This window comes from Bubalus bubalis, chromosome 13 (genome assembly GCF_019923935.1).
Source record: "Bubalus bubalis isolate 160015118507 breed Murrah chromosome 13, NDDB_SH_1, whole genome shotgun sequence".
Taxonomy (NCBI): domain Eukaryota; kingdom Metazoa; phylum Chordata; class Mammalia; order Artiodactyla; family Bovidae; genus Bubalus; species Bubalus bubalis.
This window is the reverse complement of record NC_059169.1, coordinates 16,498,040-16,520,906: the sequence shown is the minus strand read 5'-3', so window position 1 is coordinate 16,520,906 and position 22,867 is coordinate 16,498,040. Positions and strand designations below refer to the sequence as shown.

At 39.3% G+C, this 22,867-nt stretch overlaps 1 protein-coding gene across 2 annotated transcripts in view; it reads right to left on the bottom strand.

Annotated features, from left to right (window-relative positions):
* The window catches only part of LOC102392665 (ATP-binding cassette sub-family C member 4), a 428,577-nt gene that overhangs the window by 66,218 nt on the left and 339,492 nt on the right, over positions 1–22,867 (bottom strand). Inside the window, exon 21 of one of the 2 annotated variants that reach the window (XM_045162434.1) lies at positions 3,693–3,843. The exons of the other annotated variant lie outside the window; for it this stretch is intronic. Within the exon in view, the coding sequence (XP_045018369.1) occupies positions 3,693–3,843 (151 nt within the window). The remainder of the gene's footprint in view (positions 1–3,692; positions 3,844–22,867) is intronic. 2 annotated transcript variants of the gene reach the window in all.

Genomic DNA, 22,867 nt, shown 5'->3' with positions numbered 1-22,867 from the left:
AGACAATATTATGAGGTGGCAACAATACCCAGAAGAACTATACAAAAAGATCTTAATGATTTGGGATAGCCATGATGGTGTGATCACTCACCTAGAGACAGACATCCTGGAATGCAAAGTCAAGTGGGCCTTAGGAAGCATCACTGTGAACAAAGCTAGTGAACATGATAGAATTCAGCTGAGCTATTTCAAATCCTAAAAGAATGGCTGTTAAAGTGCTGCACTTAATATGCCAGCAAAATTGGAAAACTCAGCAGTGGCCACAGGACTGGAAAAGATCAGTTTTCATTTCATTCCCAAAGAAGGGCAATGCCAAAGAGTGTTAAAAGTACCACACAATTGCACTCATTTCATATGCTAACAAGGTAATGCTCAAAATTCTTCAAGCTAGGCTTCAACAGTACATGAACTGAGAACTTCTAGATGTACAAGTTGGATTTAGAAAAGGCAGAAGAACTGGAGATCAAATTGCCAACATTTGTTGGATCATAGAAAAAGCAAGAGAATTCCAGAAAAACATCTACTTCTGCTTCATTGACTACACGAAAGTCTTTGACTGTGTGGATCACAACAAACTGTTGAAAATTCTTCAAGAGATGAGAATACCAGACCACTTGACCTACCTCATAGAAATCTGTATGCAATAGGTAGAAGCAATAGTTAGAACCAGACGTGGAACAACAGACTGGTTCCATATTGGGAAAGGAGTACGTCAAGGTTATATATTATCACTCTGTTTATTTAACTTATATGTAGAGTACATCATGAGAAATGCTGGGCTGAAGGAAGCACAAGCTGGAATCAAGATTTCCTGGAGAAATATCAATAACCTCAGATATGCAGATGACACCACCCTTATGGCAGAAGGAGAAGAAGAACTAAAGAGCCTCTTGATGTAGGTGAAAGACAAGTGTGAAAAAAACGGCTTTAAACTCAACATTCAGAAAATGAAGATCGTAGCATATGTTCCCATCACTTCATGGCAAACAAAGTGGGGAAGTACTTTATTTGTTTTCCATGGGAAAACAGGGACAGACATTTTCTTAGGCTCCAAAATCACTGCAGACAGTGACTGCAACCATGAAATTAAAAGACGCTAGCTCCTTGGAGGAAAAGCTGCGACAAACCTAAACAGTATATTAAAAAGCAGAGATATCACTTTGATGACAAAGGTATGTGTAGTCAAAGCTATGTTTTTTCCAGTAGTCATGTATGAATGTGATAGTTGGACCATAAAGAAGGCTGAGCACCAAAGATTTGATACTTTTGATGTGGTGCTGGAGAAGATTCTTGGGTGTTGCCTGGAGAGCAAGATCAAACCAGTCATTCCTAAAGAAAATCAGCCCTGTATATTCATTGGAAGAACTCATACTGAAGCTCCAATACTTAAGCCACCTAATGAGAAGAGCTGACTCGTTGGAAAAGACCCTGATGCTGGGAAAGATTGAAGGCAGGAGGAGAAGGGAACAACAAAGGATGATATGGTTGGAGGCCTCATCAACTCAATGGACATGAGTTTGACCAAACTCCAGGAGATGGTGAAGGACAGGGAAGCCTGGTGTGCTGCAGTCCTTGGGGTCAAAGAGTTGGACACAACTGAGGGACTGAACACCACCACCACCAACACCTAGCGAGAGAACACAAACATTCTAATCAACTGGCCACCACATGTGGTTATCTGAGGTGTGCAGGATGGGGTACCTGGATTAAGTGTATTGTCTAACTTGTTTCAGCCTACTGGCTGCAAAAAATTCAAATATTCCACAATGATAGTGCCAAAGTTCTCAGACTCTCCAGATCAAACACTGAGAAAATCCTGTACTGCTTCTTGACAAAAGCCTCAGGAGGAGGCCTCTCTCCACTTCCATATGAATGGGAAGTGGCCCTTGCCCCAGGCAAAAATTCTGTCAAATATTCTTTCTGGAACAACCCCTCTCTCAATGAACCAAAGACTTGTTTTGCAACAAGACTGTTGAATGACTCCATTTCATGAGTGTCCTCAAACCATAAAACATCTGAAGCATTTGAAACATCCAGAAGACTGGATCGAGCTCATCACTTCCTCTTCTGCCTCCCCAGGTCCTACCATTCTACTGAGTCATACAGGTAGAACGTCACACACACCTGAACTCTACTGCTCCCCATCCATCCAAACACCTCACCAAACTCGATGTCACAAGAGGTTAGCTGCTTCTCTTGATAAGTGAAAATGTCTTCTACAGACTTTATGAAACTGATGATCGCTATCCTTTTGGTAGATAAAGATAAGTACCTCAAATGTTTATTGTTTAAAATAAGACAGACAAATGCCACAATAAAAAAACTCCTTTGACTGGATCAACAGAGACTTTTTCACTTAGTAGATAATGAGAACCATGAGACTCAATATGCTTCTGTTCTTGGCTTGGTTTCTAGAAGATTAAGTTGGTGTTTATTTGCATTAAATATTCATGGTTGAAGTCTGTGATAGAAACATATTATCTTCTTACTTTTTGGCTATTGTTTTTATAACTTTTAAAAACTATATAACAATCTATTTTTCTTCTTATTTTTAACATTGATGAAATGTTTGCATTAATAAGAGAGAAATTCAGTGATTACCTATAGAATAGAATAATCAATCATAAAATGTGTTCCCCATTATTCTATTTTTTGGCTGCACCTTGCAGGATCTAGTTCCCCAACCAGGGACTGACCTGGTGGCCCCCACAGTGGAAGCACAGAGTCTTACCCATAGGACAACCAGGGACGTCCCTATTGCCCATTATTTTAAAACTAGGAAGTTGAATGTGGTAATCAACTAAATGCATACTGACAGATTTCCCTCCTGTGTTCTCCTAGGGGATTATTTTCTGCATCATTTATATGAATAGCTTTGAGAAGGGGGTACACAAACAGTGTGGTGTCACCCCAAATCCTGACAATGACAAACAGCAAACCTGAAAATAACAAGGCTTATCTTTTCAACAGGGCTTCCCTGGAGGCTTAGACATTAAAGAATCCACCAGCAATGCAGGAGTCCTGGGTTCAATCCCTGGATCAGGAAGATCCTCTGGAGAAGGGAATGGCTACCTACTCCAGTATTCTTGCCTAGGGAATTCCATGGACAGAAGATTCTGGTAGGCTATAGTCCATGCAGTCGAAAAGAGTCGGATATGACTGAATGACTAACACACATGTTTTCAATACATTTAACAACTGCAACTTATTAGAACATGTGAAAGAATGTATTTTTCAAATGTATCACTTTCGACATATATTTCCTGAGGTCTCCTTTTCTTTTCCTAATCTTTTCCCTTCTTTGTTATTTCTGGTAATTTTAGGAGAAGAAAAATTCTCTATTTTCCTTCTACATTAGTTCCAACATGATGAAATACTTTTAAGAATGGTATTAACAGAGTGGATACTCTGTGTAAGGAATTATGTCATGAACAAGATAGAAATGGTCCCTGTCCTCATGGTGCTCACATCCATCCTTCTTGGGCTAAAATGCAAAGTGCAGCTGACCCACCACCAGCTCCATTTGCCTTAAGGGCCAAATCTACTCTCAGGGGCCATAACTTTCAATCACCTAATGTTAGCAGTGAGAAATTCCACAAGACAGTCTGTAGAGTTTCAGGGGTCTGGTTAATTGCGGTATAAATGAACGTCAGCCTGCACTGCCCTCCCAACATGAGAGCCCTGGTACTCACTTGTACATTCCAGGCGTTTCACATCTCGTGACGTCTCTAAGAAATATCGCCGAAGAACAAAGAAAATGATGCCAAGGGGAATCACAGGTATAGCAATCCAAGGAACTGCAGCCACCATCACGCCCACCACACCAATCACAAGGAGAAATGTCTGAAATAGCAAAAATACAGAAGCCTTTGTGTCAAGGATACTTTTCAAAGATAAACTTCATTGATTTGTTAGGATTAAACTCCTTTTCTTGAAACTTGTTGAAACAGCAGGGAATGCTTTCCCTTCCAAAGAAATAGAATTATAGGTGGTCCTCATGATGTTTATTGCATGCACCAAACACTCTGATAAGAACTTTCTAGGTATCAGCTCCTGTGATACACTCAGTTGCCCTATGAGGCAGGCAATATTACCTTTTTTTAAGGCATTGCTAGGAGAAGGCAATGGCACCCCACTCCAGTACTCTTGCCTGGAAAGTCCCATGGACGGAGGAGCCTGGTGGGCTGCAGTCCATGGGGTCCCTACGAGTCGGACACGACCGAGCGACTTCATTTTCATGCGTTGGAGAAGGAAATGGCAACCCACTCCAGTGTTCTTGCCTGGGGAATCCCAGGGATGGGGGAGCCTGGTGGGCTGCCGTCTCTGGGGTCGCACAGAGTCAGACACAAGTGAAGCAACTTAGCAGCAGCAGCAGCAGCTACTTTTAACAGATGAAAATATTTGAGGTTCAGAGAGTAGGAGTTACATCTCAAACTATCATGAATCAGCAGGTGTCATTAGAGAGATAAGTGAGCATGTATTGCGGATGAGGAATCCACATGCCTCAGCTATACATGTAGGAATAAAGAAATGGTTAATTACAAATTCAGTGTAACAGTATTATCTAATTTTACAAATGGAGACAGTGAGGTAAAGGGAGAAGAAAAGCAACTTGATGGAGACTGCAAAGCCTAAGTCATGGAGCTGGGAAGCCCATGTCATGAGCCATTCAGTTCAGTACATTTCAGTCGTGTCCAACTCTTTGTGACCCCATGAAATGTAGCATGCCAGGCCTCCCTGTCCATCACCAACTCCCAGTCTACACACACCCATGTCCATCGAGTCTGTGATGCCATCCAGTCATCTATCTCATCCTCTGTCATCCCCTTCTCCTCTTGCCCCCAATCCTTCCCAGCATTAGGGTCTTTTTCAATGAGTCAACCCTTCGCATGAGGTGGCCAAAGTATTGGAGTTTCAGCTTCAACATCAGACCTTCCAATGAACACCCAGGACTGACCTCCTTTAGGATGGACTTGTTAGATATCCTTGCAGTCCAAGGGACTCTCAAGAGTCTTCTCCAACACCACAGTTCAAAAGCATCAATTCTTTGGCACTCAGCTTTCTTCACAGTCCAGCTCTCACATCCATACATGACCACTGGGAAAACCATAGCCTTGACTAGATGGACCTTTGTTGGCAAAGTAATGTCTCTGCTTTTAAATATGCTGTCTAGGTCCGTCATACCAAGCAGTAAGCATCTTTTAATTTCATGGCTGCAATCACCATCTGCAGTGATTTTGGAGGCCCCAGAAATAAAGTCTGACACTGTTTCCACTGTTTCCCAAATATTTCCCATGAAGTGATGGGACCAGATGCCATGATTTTAGTTTTCTGAATGTTGAACTTTAAGCCAACTTTTTCACTCTCCTACTTCACTTTCATCAAGAGGCTTTTTAGTTCCTCTTCACTTTCTGCCATAAGGGTGGTGTCATCTGCATATCTGAGCCATTATGTCACGTCATTATGTCATATCCTGAGCCATTACGATATATTTAAGTTTGCCCCTAACACACAGTCATCTTTCTATCATTATATTAAGTATTTAAAATGCCTATTCTAGGTTCCATATTTTTATGGCGGAGGAGTAGGACGGGGAGAACACTTTCTCCCCCACAAATTCATCAAAAGAGCATTTAAACGTCGAGTAAATTCCACAAAACAACTTCTGAATGCCGGCAGAGGACATCAGGCACCCAGAAAAGCAGCCCAACTCTTCGAAAGGAGGTAGGAAAAAATATAAAAGACAAAAAAAGAGACAAAAGAGGGAGGGACGGAGTTCCGTCCCGGGAAGGGAGTCTTAAAAAGAGAGAAGTTTCCAAACACCAGGAAACCCTCTCACTGCCGAATCTGTGCCGAGCTTTGGAAGCACAGAGGGCAACATAAAAGGGAGGGGAAAAAAAAAATAAACAATTAAAAATCGCGGATTATGAGCCCTACGGTAACTCCCCCAGCGGAGAAGCAGCGCAGACGCCTGCACAGGGCATTAGCAAGCGGGGGCTGGGCAGGGAAGTGCGGCGCGGGCTGTGTCCCTTAGAGTAAGAATCCTGCCCGAATGTCCTGAGCGCTATCTGAGCGAAATAATTTGGGCTAGCAAACCAGACTGTGGGATATCTACCACGCGAAAAGCCAGCCCTAACCTAAGACACCGCCAGGCCCGCGCACAGAACAAAGGACTGAACAGAGATAGCCGGCTGCAGACCTTCCCCCTCCGGTGACAGGCAGCCAGAGCCGGAAGGGGGCAATCGCAGCCCCAGAGAGACACTATCTATAAAACTGTAAGCAGGCTTCTTTGCTAACTAAAACTTCTTGGGAGTCTGGACGGTCAACATCTGCCTGAGAAGGTGCGCCGGTTTTACACCCAGATAACCAAGTGGCGGGGAGGCGATAAGTCGCAGCATTGGCGCCCGCCAAACACATCACCTGAGCTGCTCGGATCTGGGAAGAGCACAAAACGCAGGCCCAACCGAGTCTGCGCCTCTGAGGACTACCCGAGTGCCTGAACCTGAGCGGCTTGGACCTGGGAGCTCAGTCCAGGGCCGGCCTCGGATTGTTCCCGGCGGAACAACCTAGAGCCCAAGCAGTGTGGGCAGGGAGGCTACACGCGCCGTGAGCGGGGGCAGACCCAGTGTGGCTGAGGCACTGCAAGCGCACGCCAGTGTTATTTGTTTGCAGCATCCCTCCCTCCCTCCCCACAGCGCGGCTGAACAAGTGAGCCTAAATTAAAAAAAAAAAAAAAAAATAGTGTCCTCAACCATCCCCTTTGTGTCAGGGCGGGAACCAGACACTGAAGAGACCAGCAAACAGAAGAAGCTATAACAGAGGGAAACGCCTTGGAAGCTACAGGCCATAGATTAAAACCCTGTGGTTACTACGGACTACATAGGAAGGGGCCTATAGATCTTGAGAAATATAAGTCGGACTAAGGAACTGCCAAAAATGAACTGAACCCACAATACTCACAACAAAACCAGAGAAAGACCTAGATATATTTTTACTATTTTTACGATCAATCTTTCTTTCTTTCTTTTTTTTTTAATTAAAAAAAAAATTTTTTAAGTCCTCTATTGTCCTTTAATTTTCACTTTTATAACTATTACTTTGCAAAAAAAAAAAAAAAAGACCCTATTTTTTTTTCTTCTTCAGCAAACTTAATATATATATTTTATAATTTTTTGACCGTGGTTTTTTTTTTTTTTTCTTTTTTCTTTTTCTTCTTTTCTTTAACATTGTATTTTTGAAATTCCAAACTCTACTCTAGATTTTTAATTTTAGCCTTTTGATATATGTTATCAATTTTGTACCTATAGTTTTTTTCATAATTGCTGTGACTTTTTTTTTTCCTCTGTTTCTTTCTCTTCTTATTTTATATAACATCATATATCTGCAATTCCAAGCTCTACTCAAGATTTTTAATTTATGCTTTTTGGTATTTGATATCAATTTTGTACCTGTATTTTCTTTATAATTTTTGCGACATTGTTTTTGTTGGTTTGTTTGTTTTCTCTCTTTATTTTTCTTCTTCTTCTTTTTTTTTTTTTTTTTTAACGTTGTATTTTTGAAATTCCAAACTCTACTCTAGATTTTTAATTTTTGCTGTTTGGTATTAGTTATCAATTTTGTACCTGTAGTTTCTTTATTACTTTCACGAACTTGTTTGTTTTTCTTTGTTCATTTTTTCTCTCTTTCTTTTCCTTCTCCTTTTCATTAACATCGCATTTTTGAAATTCCAAACTCTACTCTAGATTTCTAATTTTTGTTTTTATGTATTTGTTACCAATTTTGTACCTTTAAGAACCCAATCTTCAGGACCCATTTTTCACTAGTGTACGAGATTACTGGCTTGACTGCTCTCTCTCCCTTTGGACTCTCCATTTTCTCCACCAGGTCACCTGTATCTCCTCCCTAACCCCTCTCTACTCTACCCAACTCTGTGAATTTCTGTGTGTTCCAGACGGTAGAGAACATTTAAGGAACTGATTACTGGCTGGATCTGTCTCCCCCCTTTTCATTTCCCCCTTTTATCCTTCTGGCCACCTCTGTCTCCTGCCTCCTTCTTCTCTTCCCTGTATAACTCCGTGAACATCTCTGAGTGGTCCAGTTGTGGAGTGCACACAAGGAAGTGACTACTGGCTAGCCCACTCTCTCCACTATTGATTCCACCTCATCTCATTTGGGTCACCTCTAACTCCCTCCTCCCTCTTCTCTTCTCCATGTAACGCTGTGAACCTCTCTTAGTGACCCTCACAGTAGAGAAACTTTTCATCTTAAACGTAGATGTTTTATGAGTGGTGCTGTATAGTAGGAGAAGTTTTGAAACTACTGTAAAATTAAGACTGATAACTGGAAGTAGGAGGCTTAAGTCCAATCCCTGACTCCAGGGAACTCCTGACTCCAAGGAACATTAATTGACAGGAGCTCATCAAACGCCTCCATACCGACACTGAAACCAAGCACCACACAAGGGCCAACAAGTTCCAGGGAAAGACATAACAAGCAAATTCTCCAGCAACAAAGGAACACAGCCCTGAGCTTCAAGACACAGGCTGCCCAAAGTCACCCCAAAACCATAGACATCTCATAACTCATTACTGGACATTTCATTACACTCCAGAGAGAAGAAATACAGCTCCATCCACCAGAACATCGACACAAGCTTCCCTAACCAGGAAACCTTGACAAGCCACCTGTACAAACCCACACACAGTGAGGAAACGCCACAATAAAGAGAACTCCACAAACTGCCAGAATACAGAAAGGACACCCCAAACTCAGCAATTTAAACAAGATGAAGAGACAGAGGAATAGTCAGCAGATAAAGGAACAGGATAAATGCCCACCAAACCAAACAAAAGAGGAAGAGATAGGGAATCTACCTGACAAAGAATTCCGAATAATGATAGTGAAATTGATCCAAGATCTTGAAATTAAAATTGAATCACAGATAAATAGCCTGGAGGCAAGGATTGAGAAGATGCAAGAAAGGTTTAACAAGGACTTAGAAGAAATAAAAAAGAGTCAATATATAATGAATAATGCAATAAGTGAAATTAAAAACACTCTGGAGGCAACAAATAGTAGAATAACAGAGGCAGAAGATAGGATTAGTGAATTAGAAGATAGAATGGTAGAAATAAATGAATCAGAGAGGATAAAAGAAAAACAAATTAAAAGAAATGAGGACAATCTCAGAGACCTCCAGGACAATATTAAACGCTACAACATGCGAATCATAGGGGTCCCAGAATAAGAAGACAAAAAGAAAGACCATGAGAAAATACTTGAGGAGATAATAGTTGAAAACTTCCCTAAAATGGGGAAGGAAATAATCACCCAAGTCCAAGAAACCCAGAGAGTCCCAAACAGGATAAACCCAAGGCAAAACACCCCAAGACACATATTAATCAAATTAACAAAGATCAAACACAAAGAACAAATATTAAAAGCAGCAAGGGAAAAACAACAAATAACACACAAGGGAATTCCCATAAGGATAACAGCTGATCTTTCAATAGAAACTCTTCAAGCCAGGAGGGAATGGCAAGACATACTTAAAATGATGAAAGAAAATAACCTACAGCCCAGATTATTGTACCCAGCAAGGATCTCATTCAAGTATGAAGGAGAAATCAAAAGCTTTTCAGACAAGCAAAAGCTGAGAGAATTCTGCACCACCAAACCAGCTCTCCAACAAATACTAAAGGATATTCTCTAGACAGGAAACACAAAAACAGTGTATAAATTCGAACCCAAAACAATAAAGTAAATGGCAACGGGGTCATACTTATCAGTAATTACCTTAAACGTAAATGGGTTGAATGCCCCAACCAAAAGACAAAGACTGGCTGAATGGATACAAAAACAAGACCCCTGCATATGTTGTCTACAAGAGACCCACCTCAAAACAGGGGACACATACAGACTGAAAGTGAAGGGCTGGAAAAAGGTTTTCCATGCGAATAGGGACCAAAAGAAAGCAGGAGTAGCAATACTCATATCAGATAAAATAGACTTTAAAACAAAGACTGTGAAAAGAGACAAAGATGGTCACTACATAATGATCAAAGGGTCAATCCAAGAAGAAGATATAACAATTATATATGCACCCAACACGGGAGCACTGCAGTATGTAAGCCAAATGCTAACAAGTATGAAAGAAGAAATTAACAATAACACAATAATAGTGGGAGACTTTAATACCCCACTCACACCTATGGATAGATCAACTAAACAGAAAATTAACAAGGAAACACAAACTTTAAACGATACAATAGACCAGTTAGACCTAATTGATATCTATAGGACATTTCATCCCAAAACAATGAATTTCACCTTCTTCTCAAGCGCACATGGAACCTTCTCCAGGATAGATCACATCCTGGGCCATAAAGCTAGCCTTGGTAAATTCAAAAAAATGGAAATCATTCCAAGCATCTTTTCTGACCACAATGCAGTAAGATTAGATCTCAATTACAGGAGAAAAACTATTAAAAAATCCAACATATGGAGGCTGAACAACACGCTGCTGAATAACCAACAAATCACAGAAGAAATCAAAAAGAAATCAAAATGTGCATAGAAACGAATGAAAATGAAAACACAACAACCCAAAACCTGTGGGACACGGTAAAAGCAGTCCTAAGGGGAAAGTTCATAGCAAAACAGGCACACCTCAAGAAACAAGAAAAAAGTCAAATAAATAACCTAACTCTACACCTAAAGCAACTAGAAAAGGAAGAAATGAAGAACCCCAGGGTTAGTAGAAGGAAAGAAATCTTAAAACTTAGAGCAGAAATAAATGCAAAAGAAACAAAAGAGACCATAGCAAAAATCAACAAAACCAAAAGCTGGTTCTTTGAAAGGATAAATAAAATTGACAAACCATTAGCCAGACTCATCAAGAAACAAAGGGAGAAAAATCAAATCAATAAAATTAGAAATGAAAATGGAGAGATCACAACAGACGACACAGAAATACAAAGGATCATAAGAGACTACTATCAAAAATTATATGCCAATAAAATGGACAACGAGGAAGAAATGGACAAATTCTTAGAAAAGTACAACTTTCCAAAACTCGATCAGGAAGAAATAGAAAATCTTAACAGACCCATCACAAGCACGGAAATTGAAACTGTAATCAAAAATCTTCCAGCAAACAAAAGCCCAGGTCCAGACGGCTTCACAGCTGAATTCTACCAAAAATTTAGAGAAGAGCTAACACCTATCCTGCTCAAACTCTTCCAGAAAATTGCAGAGCAAGGTAAACTTCCAAACTCATTCTATGAGGCCACCATCACCCTAATACCAAAACCTGACAAAGATACCACAAAAAAAGAAAACTACAGGCCAATATCACTGATGAACATAGATGCAAAAATCCTTAACAAAATTCTAGCAATCAGAATCCAACAACACATTAAAAAGATCATACACCATGACCAAGTGGGCTTTATCCCAGGGATGCAAGGATTCTTCAATATCCGCAAATCAATCAATGTAATACACCACATTAACAAATTGAAAAATAAAAACCATATGATTATCTCAATAGATGCAGAGAAAGCCTTTGACAAAATTCAACATCCATTTATGATAAAAACTCTCCAGAAAGCAGGAATAGAAGGAACATACCTCAACATAATCAAAGCTATATATGACAAACCCACAGCAAACATTATCCTCAATGGTGAAAAATTGAAAGCATTTCCTCTAAAGTCAGGAACAAGACAAGGGTGCCCACTTTCACCATTACTATTCAACATAGTTTTGGAAGTTTTGGCCACAGCAATCAGAACAGAAAAAGAAATAAAAGGAATCCAAATTGGAAAAGAAGAAGTAAAGCTCTCACTGTTTGCAGATGACATGATCCTCTACATAGAAAACCCTAAAGACTCCACCAGAAAATTACTAGAACTAATCAATGACTATAGTAAAGTTGCAGGATATAAAATCAACACACAGAAATCCCTTGCATTCCTATACACTAATAATGAGAAAACAGAAAGAGAAATTAAGGAAACAATTCCATTCACCATTGCAACGGAAAGAATAAAATACTTAGGAATATATCTACCTAAAGAATCTAAAGACCTATATATAGAAAACTATAAAACACTGGTGAAAGAAATCAAAGAGGACACTAACAGATGGAGAAATATACCATGTTCATGGATTGGAAGAATCAATGTAGTGAAAATGAGTATACTACCCAAAGCAATTTATAGATTCAATGCAATCCCTATCAAGCTACCAACAGCATTCTTCACAGAGCTAGAACAAATAATTTCACAATTTGTATGGAAAAACAAAAAACCTCGAATAGCCAAAGCGATCTTGAGAAAGAAGAATGGAACTGGAGGAATCAACCTACCTGACTTCAGGCTCTACTACAAAGCCACAGTTATCAAGACAGTATGGTACTGGCACAAAGACAGAAATATAGATCAATGGAACAAAATAGAAAGCCCAGAGATAAATCCACGCACATATGGACACCTTATCTTCGACAAAGGAGGCAAGAATATACAATGGATTAAAGACAATCTCTTTAACAAGTGGTGCTGGGAACTCTGGTCAACCACTTGTAAAAGAATGAAACTAGAACACTTTCTAACACCATACACAAAAATAAACTCAAAATGTATTAAAGATCTAAATGTATGACCAGAAACTATAAAACTCCTAGAGGAGAACATAGGCAAAACACTCTCTGACATACATCACAGCAGGATCCTCTATGACCCACCTCCCAGAATATTGGAAATAAAAGCAAAAATAAACAAATGGGACCTAATTAACCTTAAAAGCTTCTGCACATCAAAGGAAACTATTAGCAAGGTGAAAAGATGGCCTTCAGAATGGGAGAAGATAATAGCAAATGAAGCAACTGACAAACAACTAATCTCGAGAATATACAAGCAACTCCTACAGCTCAACGCCAGAAAAATAAATGACCCAATCAAAAAATGGGCCAAAGAACTAAACAGACATTTCTCCAAAGAAGACATACAGATGGCTAACAAACACATGAAAAGATGCTCAACATCACTCATTATCAGAGAAATGCAAATCAAAACCACTATGAGGTACCATTTCACACCAGTCAGAATGGCTGCAATCCAAAGTCTACAAGTAATAAATGCTGGAGAGGGTGTGGAGAAAAGGGAACCCTCTTACACTGTTGGTGGGAATGGAAACTAGTACAGCCACTATGGAGAACAGTGTGGAGATTCCTTAAAAAACTGGAAATAGACATGCCTTATGATCCAGCAATCCCACTGCTGGGCATACACACTGAGAAAACCAGAAGGGAAAGAGACACGAGTACCCCAATGTTCATCGCAGCACTGTTTATAATAGCCAGGACATGGAAGCAACCTAGATGTCCATCAGCAGATGAATGGATAAGAAAGCTGTGGTACATATACACAATGGAGTATTATTCAGCCATTAAAAAGAATACATTTGAATCAGTCCTAATGAGGTGGATGAAAGTGGAGCCTATTATACAGAGTTAAGTAAGCCAGAAAGAAAAACACCAATACAGTATACTAACGCATGTATATGGAATTTAGAAAGATGGTAACAATAACCCTGTGTACAAGACAGCAAAAGAGACACTGATGTATAGAACAGTCTTATGGACTCTGTGGGAGAGGGAGAGGGTGGGAAGATTTGGGAGAATGGCATTGAAACATGTAAAATATCATGTATGAAATGAGTTGCCAGTCCAGGTTCGATGCACGATACTGGAAGCTTGGGGCTGGTGCACCGGGACGACCCAGAGGGATGGAATGGGGAGGGAGGAGGGAAGAGGGTTCATGATGGGGAACACATGTATACCTGTGGCGGATTCATTTTGATATTTGGCAAATCTAATACAGTTATGTAAAGTTTAAAAATAAAATTAAATTAAAATAAATAAATAAATAAAATGCCTATTCCAAAGGTTAATGATTATAACAACACCAGATTCCATTTACTATGTGTGTACTGTGTGTAAGGCCCTGTGCTGAGTTCCATGAACATTCTCTTAATCATCACATTATCCTGTGAGATGATTTTCTCTTGGGAAATGATTTTGGTTTAAAAAGACAGCAGGTAGAATAGAAAACAAAATCACTGGTTGATGCTGATTTAAGCATCCATCTTTATCAGGAAAAGTATGGTACCCTGGTAGACAGTATCAGGCAATAAGAATACAATCAACATTTAGTGTCTGCCTGCTATGAAAGTGGACTGGGGTGGTAGGGACTTGCAGATTCACCCAGTCTGGGCCAAGGCCTCTGAAGTTTATGATCTCAGGTGGATACAAACCCATGGTGATCTGCACAGGGCACAGGGTGCTGGAAAAACACAGGAAGAATACCTGAATATTTTGAGACAATTCTAAGAATTATGATTGATTTTACAGGCTTGTTTAACAAATAGAAAGAATGGCATGAATGATTTTCAGGTAGTAATCCAAATTGATCAAAATTTTGACCAAAAGGGAGCTGGGATGAGAAAATTGAGATGCTTGTCTGAGTTAACACTGGTTGCTCTTTACAGATAAGAAATATGAGGTTGGCAGGTAAGTGGTTGTCCTAAAGTTTCCCAGGAAGTTATTGCTTATCCTAGAGAAAGAGAGGAGCAGTTTGTGCTCAGGGAATCCCAGAGCCACAGCTGCAGGCGGGAGGAACAAACAACCAGAACTGTGACTCTGTGGCCAGGAGCCCTTGAGAACCAAACTGCATGATCTGGATGGAGACCCATGTGCTTTTCCTGTTTCTCCCTGTCTCTGCTGTGGTATCAAAAGAAAACTCAAGAGGATGAAATTCTGAAGGAATAAATTCTAATCATGAGTGGAGAAAACTAGGGCTGTCTGACCTCCCTCCTATTAGACCTACAGAAAACATTTTTTACAGTCAAAGTGGCTTGACTGTGCATCCCACCATGCTACAACCTTCATGTTCATGGGAAGGGGTCCTTCCAGCTCCTTCTATGTCTAGCCTTTAAGTCCCTTGGCTTGTCATTGTTGTTTGCCAAAAAAAAAAAAAAAAAAAAAAAAAAAGACTACTAAAATGTCAATTATAAAAAATCCAAACTACTGTTTTTTAGCAGACTTGCATTATTTGATGAACAACATTCATCCATTTGAAAAATCTGGTTCTCCTCAGGAGGCTTCCCTGGTGGCTCGGTCAGCAAAGAATCTGACTGCTATGCAGGACACCTGGGTTTGGTCCCTGGGTCAGGAAATTCCTCTGGAGGAAGAAACGGCAACCCAGTTAAGTATTCTTGCCTGGAAAATCCCATGGAGAGAGGAACTTGGCAGGCTAGAGTCCATGGGGTCACAAAGAGTTGGACATGACTGAGCACTTATACTTTTATATGTATATACATTTGTGAACCTTTTATTGCCAGCCATCTCAAGCATTTATAGAAGTTGGTAGAAGATGAAAATAGTATCTAATCAAAAAGTTAATATTTGAAGAAGAAAAAAAAAAGATTCTAGTGTACAATAAACACACAATAAATCCCTTCCTTGAAGCCAAACTCATTTCTTTCTCCTACACTCCCAGGAATTCAAAAAAACTCATTTCAAGCTACACACACAATTCCCCCCATCTGATTGGATTTCAGGCCCATCTGATGGAACATATCACCATGGCCAGTGCTTCTACATCTCTGTCACACTGTGTAAGAGAGACACTAATGGGTATATAGAAAGAAGCATATTGACCCAGAAGCAAGTGACCCAAGTCCTGATGCCCCACAAATAAGGAGAATCATGATTTTTATATATTTCCCATTTGTAAAATTATATCCAAAGTCTATGAATCCACATAGACAAATAAAAAAATCCTTACATGAAATCTTTCACTTGAGAGAAAATGGCAATTTTTCACATTACAGAAAAATTCTTCCATTTGCAGAGAATGACAAAATACACCTGGAGGAGAAATTCCATTAGCCCAATATTGTGCTGAGATAGGGCTTCCCTGGTGTCTCAGATGGTAAAGAATCTTCCTGCAATGAAGAAGACCCAGGTTCGATCCCTGCATTAGGAAGGTCCCCTGGAAAAGGAAATGACACCCCACTCCATTATTCTTGCCTGGATAATTCCATGGAAAGAGGAGGCTGGCAGTCTACGGTCCATGAAATTGCAAAGAATCAAACATTACTGAGCGACTAACATGAGCATACACACAGGTACAAAGCGTAAGACTAAGCTTTTCTAAACAAGCACTTTGCTTGGTATATATTAATCACATTCTTCATCCCTTATTTGGCTGCCTCGAATCTTTTCACAATCACATAAGCTCTGGGGCTGGGTATACTTCAATTCAATCCTAACTGAGAGTCATAGCTAACTCCACTGAAGAGTGAATGGTGAGGTTTGGTTCACAGTTTGTTAACCAGCACAACAGGAACCTTTAGGGAACCATGGTTTATTTCCTCCTTCATGTTTAGAATATCTCATTCTAAACATGAGATAGCTTCCTTTCCACTTTTGTCAGGATTCAACCTTATTAAAAATATTTAAGTCTGGAGTTCACCTAATTGGTAATTTAACAAGGTACACCTTAAAAAGTAGAGCACTATAAAAGTTTATCACAGGGAAATCTACTCAACATTCAGTGATAACCTATATGAGAAAAGAATCTAAAAAAGAATGAATATATGTATTCAGTTCAGTTCAGTCATGTCCAACTCTTTGTGATCCCATGAACCGCAGCACACCAGGCCTCCCTGTCCATCACCAACTCCTGGAGTTCACCAAAACCCATGCCCATTGAGTCAGTGATGCCATCCAAACATCTCATCCTCTGTCGTCCCCTTCTTCTCCTGCCCTCAATGTTTCCCAGTATGAGGGTCTTTTCCAATGAGTCAGCTCTTCGCATCAGGTGGCCAAAGTATTGGAGTTTCAGTTTCACCATCAGTCCTTCCAATAAACACCCAGGATTGATCTCCTTTAGGATGGACTGGTTAGATGTCCTTGCAGTCCAAGGGACTCTCAAGAGTCTTCAACACCACAGTTCGAAGACACCAATTCTTTGGCGCTCAGCTTTCTTTATAGTCCAACTCTCACATCCATACATGACCACTGGAAAAACCATAGCCTTAACTAGACAGACCTTTGTTGGCAAAGTAATGTCTCTGCTTTTTAATATACTGTCTAGATTGGTCATAACTTTCCTTCCAAGGAGTATGAATCTTTTAATTGCATGGCTGCAATCACCATCTGCAGTGATTAGGGAGCCCAGAAAATAAAGTCAGCCACTGTTTCCCCATCTATTTGTCATGAAATGATGGGACCAGATGCCATGATCTTAGTTTTCTGAATGTTGAGCTTTAAGCCAACGTTTTCACTCTCCTCTTTCACTTTTATCAAGAGACTCTTTAGTTCTTCTTCACTTTCTGCCATACGGGTGGTGTCACCTGCATATCTGAGGTTATTGGTATTACTCCCAGCAATATGTATATGAGTAACTAAATCACTTTGCTGTACATCTGATACAAACATAACATTGTAAATCAACTATATTCCAATAAAATTAAACTATTTTTTAAAAGAAAAAAATTAAAAAAAAAAAGCTGAAAGTCAAGGGTTTTGAGATCCATCTTATAATTTTAAAAAACCGCCATATTAAAGTATGTAGAAGATATGAGTACTGCTACGCCTGCTTTCTTTTGTTCCCTATTTGCATGGAAAATCTTTTTCCAGCCCTTCACTTTCAGTCTGTATGTGTCCCCTGTTTTGAGGTGGGTCTCTTGTAGACAACATATGTAGGGGTCTTGTTTTTGTATCCATTCAGCCAGTCTTTGTCTTTTGGTTGGGGCATTCAACCAATTTATGTTTAAGGTAATTACTGATAAGTATGATACCGTTGCCATTTACTTTATTGTTTTGGGTTCGAATTTATACACTGTTTTTGTGTTTCCTGTCTAGAGAATATCCTTTAGTATTTGTTGGAGAGCTGGTTTGGTGGTGCAGAATTCTCTCAGCTTTTGCTTGTCTGAAAAGCTTTTGATTTCTCCTTCATACTTGAATGAGATCCTTGCTGCGTAGCAGTACTCATATCAGATAAAATAGACTTTAAAACAAAGGCTGAGAAAAGAGACAAAGAAGATCACTACATAATGATCAAAGGATCAATCCAAGAAGAAGATATAACAATTATAAATATATATGCACCCAACACGGGAGCACCGCAGTATGTAAGACAAATGCTAACAAGTATGAAAGGAGAAATAAACAATAACACAATAATAGTGGGAGACTTTAATACCCCACTCACACCTATGGATAGATCAACTAAACAGAAAATTAACAAGGAAACACAAACTTTAAACGATACAATAGACCAGTTAGACCTAATTGATATCTATAGGACATTTCATCCCAAAACAATGAATTTCACCTTTTTCTCAAGCGCACATGGAACCTTCTCCAGAATAGATCACATCCTGGGCCATAAAGCTAGCCTTGGTAAATTCAAAAAAATGGAAATCATTCCAAGCATCTTTTCGGACCACAATGCAGTAAGATTAGAGCTCAATTACAGGAGAAAAACTATTAAAAATTCCAACATATGGAGGCTGAACAACACGCTGCTGAATAACCAACAAATCACAGAAGAAATCAAAAAAGAAATCAAAATGTGCATAGAAACGAATGAAAATGAAAACACAACAACCCAAAACCTGTGGGACACGGTAAAAGCAGTCCTAAGGGGAAAGTTCATAGCAAAACAGGCACACCTCAAGAAACAAGAAAAAAGTCAAATAAATAACCTAACTCTACACCTAAAGCAACTAGAAAAGGAAGAAATGAAGAACCCCAGGGTTAGTAGAAGGAAAGAAATCTTAAAACTTAGAGCAGAAATAAATGCAAAAGAAACAAAAGAGATCATAGCAAAAATCAACAAAACCAAAAGCTGGTTCTTTGAAAGGATAAATAAAATTGACAAACCATTAGCCAGACTCATCAAGAAACAAAGGGAGAAAAATCAAATCAATAAAATTAGAAATGAAAATGGAGAGATTACAACAGACGACACAGAAATACAAAGGATCATAAGAGACTACTATCAACAATTATATGTCAATAAAATGGACAACGTGGAAGAAATGGACAAATTCTTAGAAAAGTACAACTTTTCAAAACTCGACCAGGAAGAAATAGAAAATCTTAACAGACCCATCACAAGCACGGAAATTGAAACTGTAATCAAAAATCTTCCAGCAAACAAAAGCCCAGGTCCAGACGGCTTCACAGCTGAATTCTACCAAAAATTTAGAGAAGAGCGAACACCTATCCTGCTCAAACTCTTCCAGAAAATTGCAGAGGATGGTAAACTTCCAAACTCATTCTATGAGGCCACCATCACCCTAATACCAAAACCTGACAAAGATCCCACAAAAAAAGAAAACTACAGGCCAATATCACTGATGAACATAGATGCAAAAATCCTTAACAAAATTCTAGCAATCAGAATCCAACAACACATTAAAAGATCATACACCATGACCAAGTGGGCTTTATCCCAGGGATGCAAGGATTCTTCAATATCCGCAAATCAATCAATGTAATACACCACATTAACAAATTGAAAAATAAAAACCATATGATTATCTCAATAGATGCAGAGAAAGCCTTGGACAAAATTCAACATCCATTTATGATAAAAACTCTCCAGAAAGCAGGAATAGAAGGAACATACCTCAACATAATCAAAGCTATATATGACAAACCCACAGCAAACATTATCCTCAATGGTGAAAAATTGAATGCATTTCCTCTAAAGTCAGGAACAAGACAATGGTGCCCACTTTCACCATTACTATTCAACATAGTTTTGGAAGTTTTGGCCACAGCAATCAGAACAGAAAAAGAAAGAACAGGAATCCAAATTGGAAAAGAAGAAGTAAATCTCTCACTATTTGCAGATGACATGATCCTCTACATAGAAAACCCTAAAGACTCCACCAGAAAATTACTAGAACTAATCAATGACTATAGTAAAGTTGCAGGATATAAAATCAACACACAGAAATCCCTTGCATTCCTATACACTAATAATGAGAAAACAGAAAGAGAAATTAAGGAAACAATTCCATTCACCATTGCAACGGAAAGAATAAAATACTTAGGAATATATCTACCTAAAGAATCTAAAGACCTATATATAGAAAACTATAAAACACTGGTGAAAGAAATCAAAGAGGACACTAACAGATGGAGAAATATACCATGTTCATGGATTGGAAGAATCAATGTAGTGAAAATGAGTATACTACCCAAAGCAATTTATAGATTCAATGCAATCCCTATCAAGCTACCAACAGCATTCTTCACAGAGCTAGAACAAATAATTTCACAATTTGTATGGAAATACAAAAAACCTCGAATAGCCAAAGCAATCTTGAGAAAGAAGAATGGAACTGGAGGAATCAACCTACCTGACTTCAGGCTCTACTACAAAGCCACAGTTATCAAGACAGTATGGTACTGGCACAAAGACAGAAATATAGATCAATGGAACAAAATAGAAAGCCCAGAGATAAATCCACGCACATATGGACACCTTATCTTTGACAAAGCAGGCAAGAATATACAATGCATTAAAGACAATCTCTTTAACAAGTGGTGCTGGGAAATCTGGTCAACTACTTGGAAAAGAATGAAACTAGAACACTTTCTAACACCATACACAAAAATTAACTCAAAATGGATTAGAGATCTAAACATAAGACCAGAAACTATAAAACTCCTAGAGGAGAACATAGGCAAAACACTCTCTGACATACATCACAGCAGGATCCTCTATGACCCATCTCCCAGAATATTGGAAATAAAAGCAAAAATAAACAAATGGGACCTAATTAACCTTAAAAGCTTCTGCACATCAAAGGAAACTATTAGCAAGGTGAAAAGATAGCCTTCAGAATGGGAGAAGATAATAGCAAATGAAGTAACTGACAAACAACTAATCTCAAAAATATACAAGCAACTCCTACAGCTCAACTCCAGAAAAATAAATGACCCAATCAAAAAATGGGCCAAAGAACTAAATAGACATTTCTCCAAAGAAGACATACAGATGGCTAACAAACACATGAAAAGATGCTCAACATCACTCATTATCAGAGACATGCAAATTAAAACCACTATGAGGTACCATTTCACACCAGTCAGAATGGCTGCGATCCAAAGTCTACAAGTAATAAATGCTGGAGAGGGTTTGGAGAAAAGGGAACCGTCTTACACTGTTGGTGGGAATGCAAACTAGTACAGCCACTATGGAGAACAGTGTGGAGATTCCTTAAAAAACTGGAAATAGAACTGCCTTATGATCTAGCAATCCCACTGCTGGGCATACACACTGAGGGAACCAGAAGGGAAAGAGACACATGTACCCCAATGTTCATCGCAGCACTGTTTATAATAGCCAGGACATGGAAGCAACCTAGATGTCCATCAGCAGATGAATGGATAAGAAAGCTGTGGTACATATACACAATGGAGTATTATTCAGCCATTAAAATGAATACATTTGAATCAGTTCTAATGAGGTGGATGAAACTGGAGCCTATTATACAGAGTGAAGTAAGCCAGAAAGAAAAACACCAGTACAGTATACTAACGCATATATATGGAATTTAGAAAGATGGTAACAATAACCCTGTGTACGAGACAGTAAAAGAGACACTGATGTATAGAACAGTCTTATGGACTCTGTGGGAGAGGGAGAGGGTGGGAAGATTTGGGAGAATGGCATTGAAACATGTAACATATCATGTAAGAAACGAGTAGCCAGTCCAGGTTCGATGCACGATACTGGATACTTGGGGCTAGTGCACTGGGACGACCCAGAGGGATGGTATGGGGAGGGAGGAGGGTTCAGGATGGGGCACACATGTATACCTGTGGCGGATTCATTTTGATGTTTGGCAAAATTAATACAATTATGTAAAGTTTAAAAATAAAATAAAATTTTTAAAAAAAGTATGTAGAAGAATGAAAGTAAGAAAAAAATAGACTCTTGAAAGTCCCTAGAACAGCAAGGAGATCAGACCAGTCATTTCCTAAGAAAATCAATGCTGATTATTTATTGGAAGGACTAATGCTCAGTCTGAAACTTCAATAGTTTGGCCACCTGACACCAAGAGCCGACTCATTAGAAAAGAGCCTGATTCTGGGACAGACTGAGGGGAGGAAGAGAAGGGAGTGACTGAGGATGAGATTGTTCGGTGGCATCGTCAATTCAATAGACATGAGTTTGAGCAAACTTTGGGAGATAGTGAAGGACAGGCAAGCCTGGCGTACTGCAGTCCATGAGGGTGCAAAAAGTCGGACACAACTGAGCAAATAAATGACAAAAGACCCAAATGAAAAAGAAAACTAACTTTGAAGAAGGAAAATCAGCAAACACAAAGCATGGTTCTTTGAAGTCACCACAAAATGAAAAAAAAGGGGGGGGTTGGATTTACCATTAACACGAATTAAAACAGGATAATACAAAAGATTGGGCTTCCCTGGTGGCTCAGACGGTAAAGAATCTGCTTATAATAGAGGAAACCCAGGTTTGACCCCTAGGTTGGGAAGGTCCCCTGGAAAAGGAAATGGCAACCCATCCCGGTATTCTGGCCTGGAGAATCCCATGGAGAGAGGAGCCTGACAGGCTACAGTCCATGGGTTGCAAGCGGTTGGACATGACTGAGCAATTAACTCTTTAGCTTTCACTTTAATACAAAAGATACCATGAGCATTACAAAGAGAATATAATAAACATTTGGCAGATAAATTTTAAAATTTTAATGTAAAGGACGCATGTCTTAAAAAAATGACATACAAAATTAACATAGACATAGAAAATCTGAA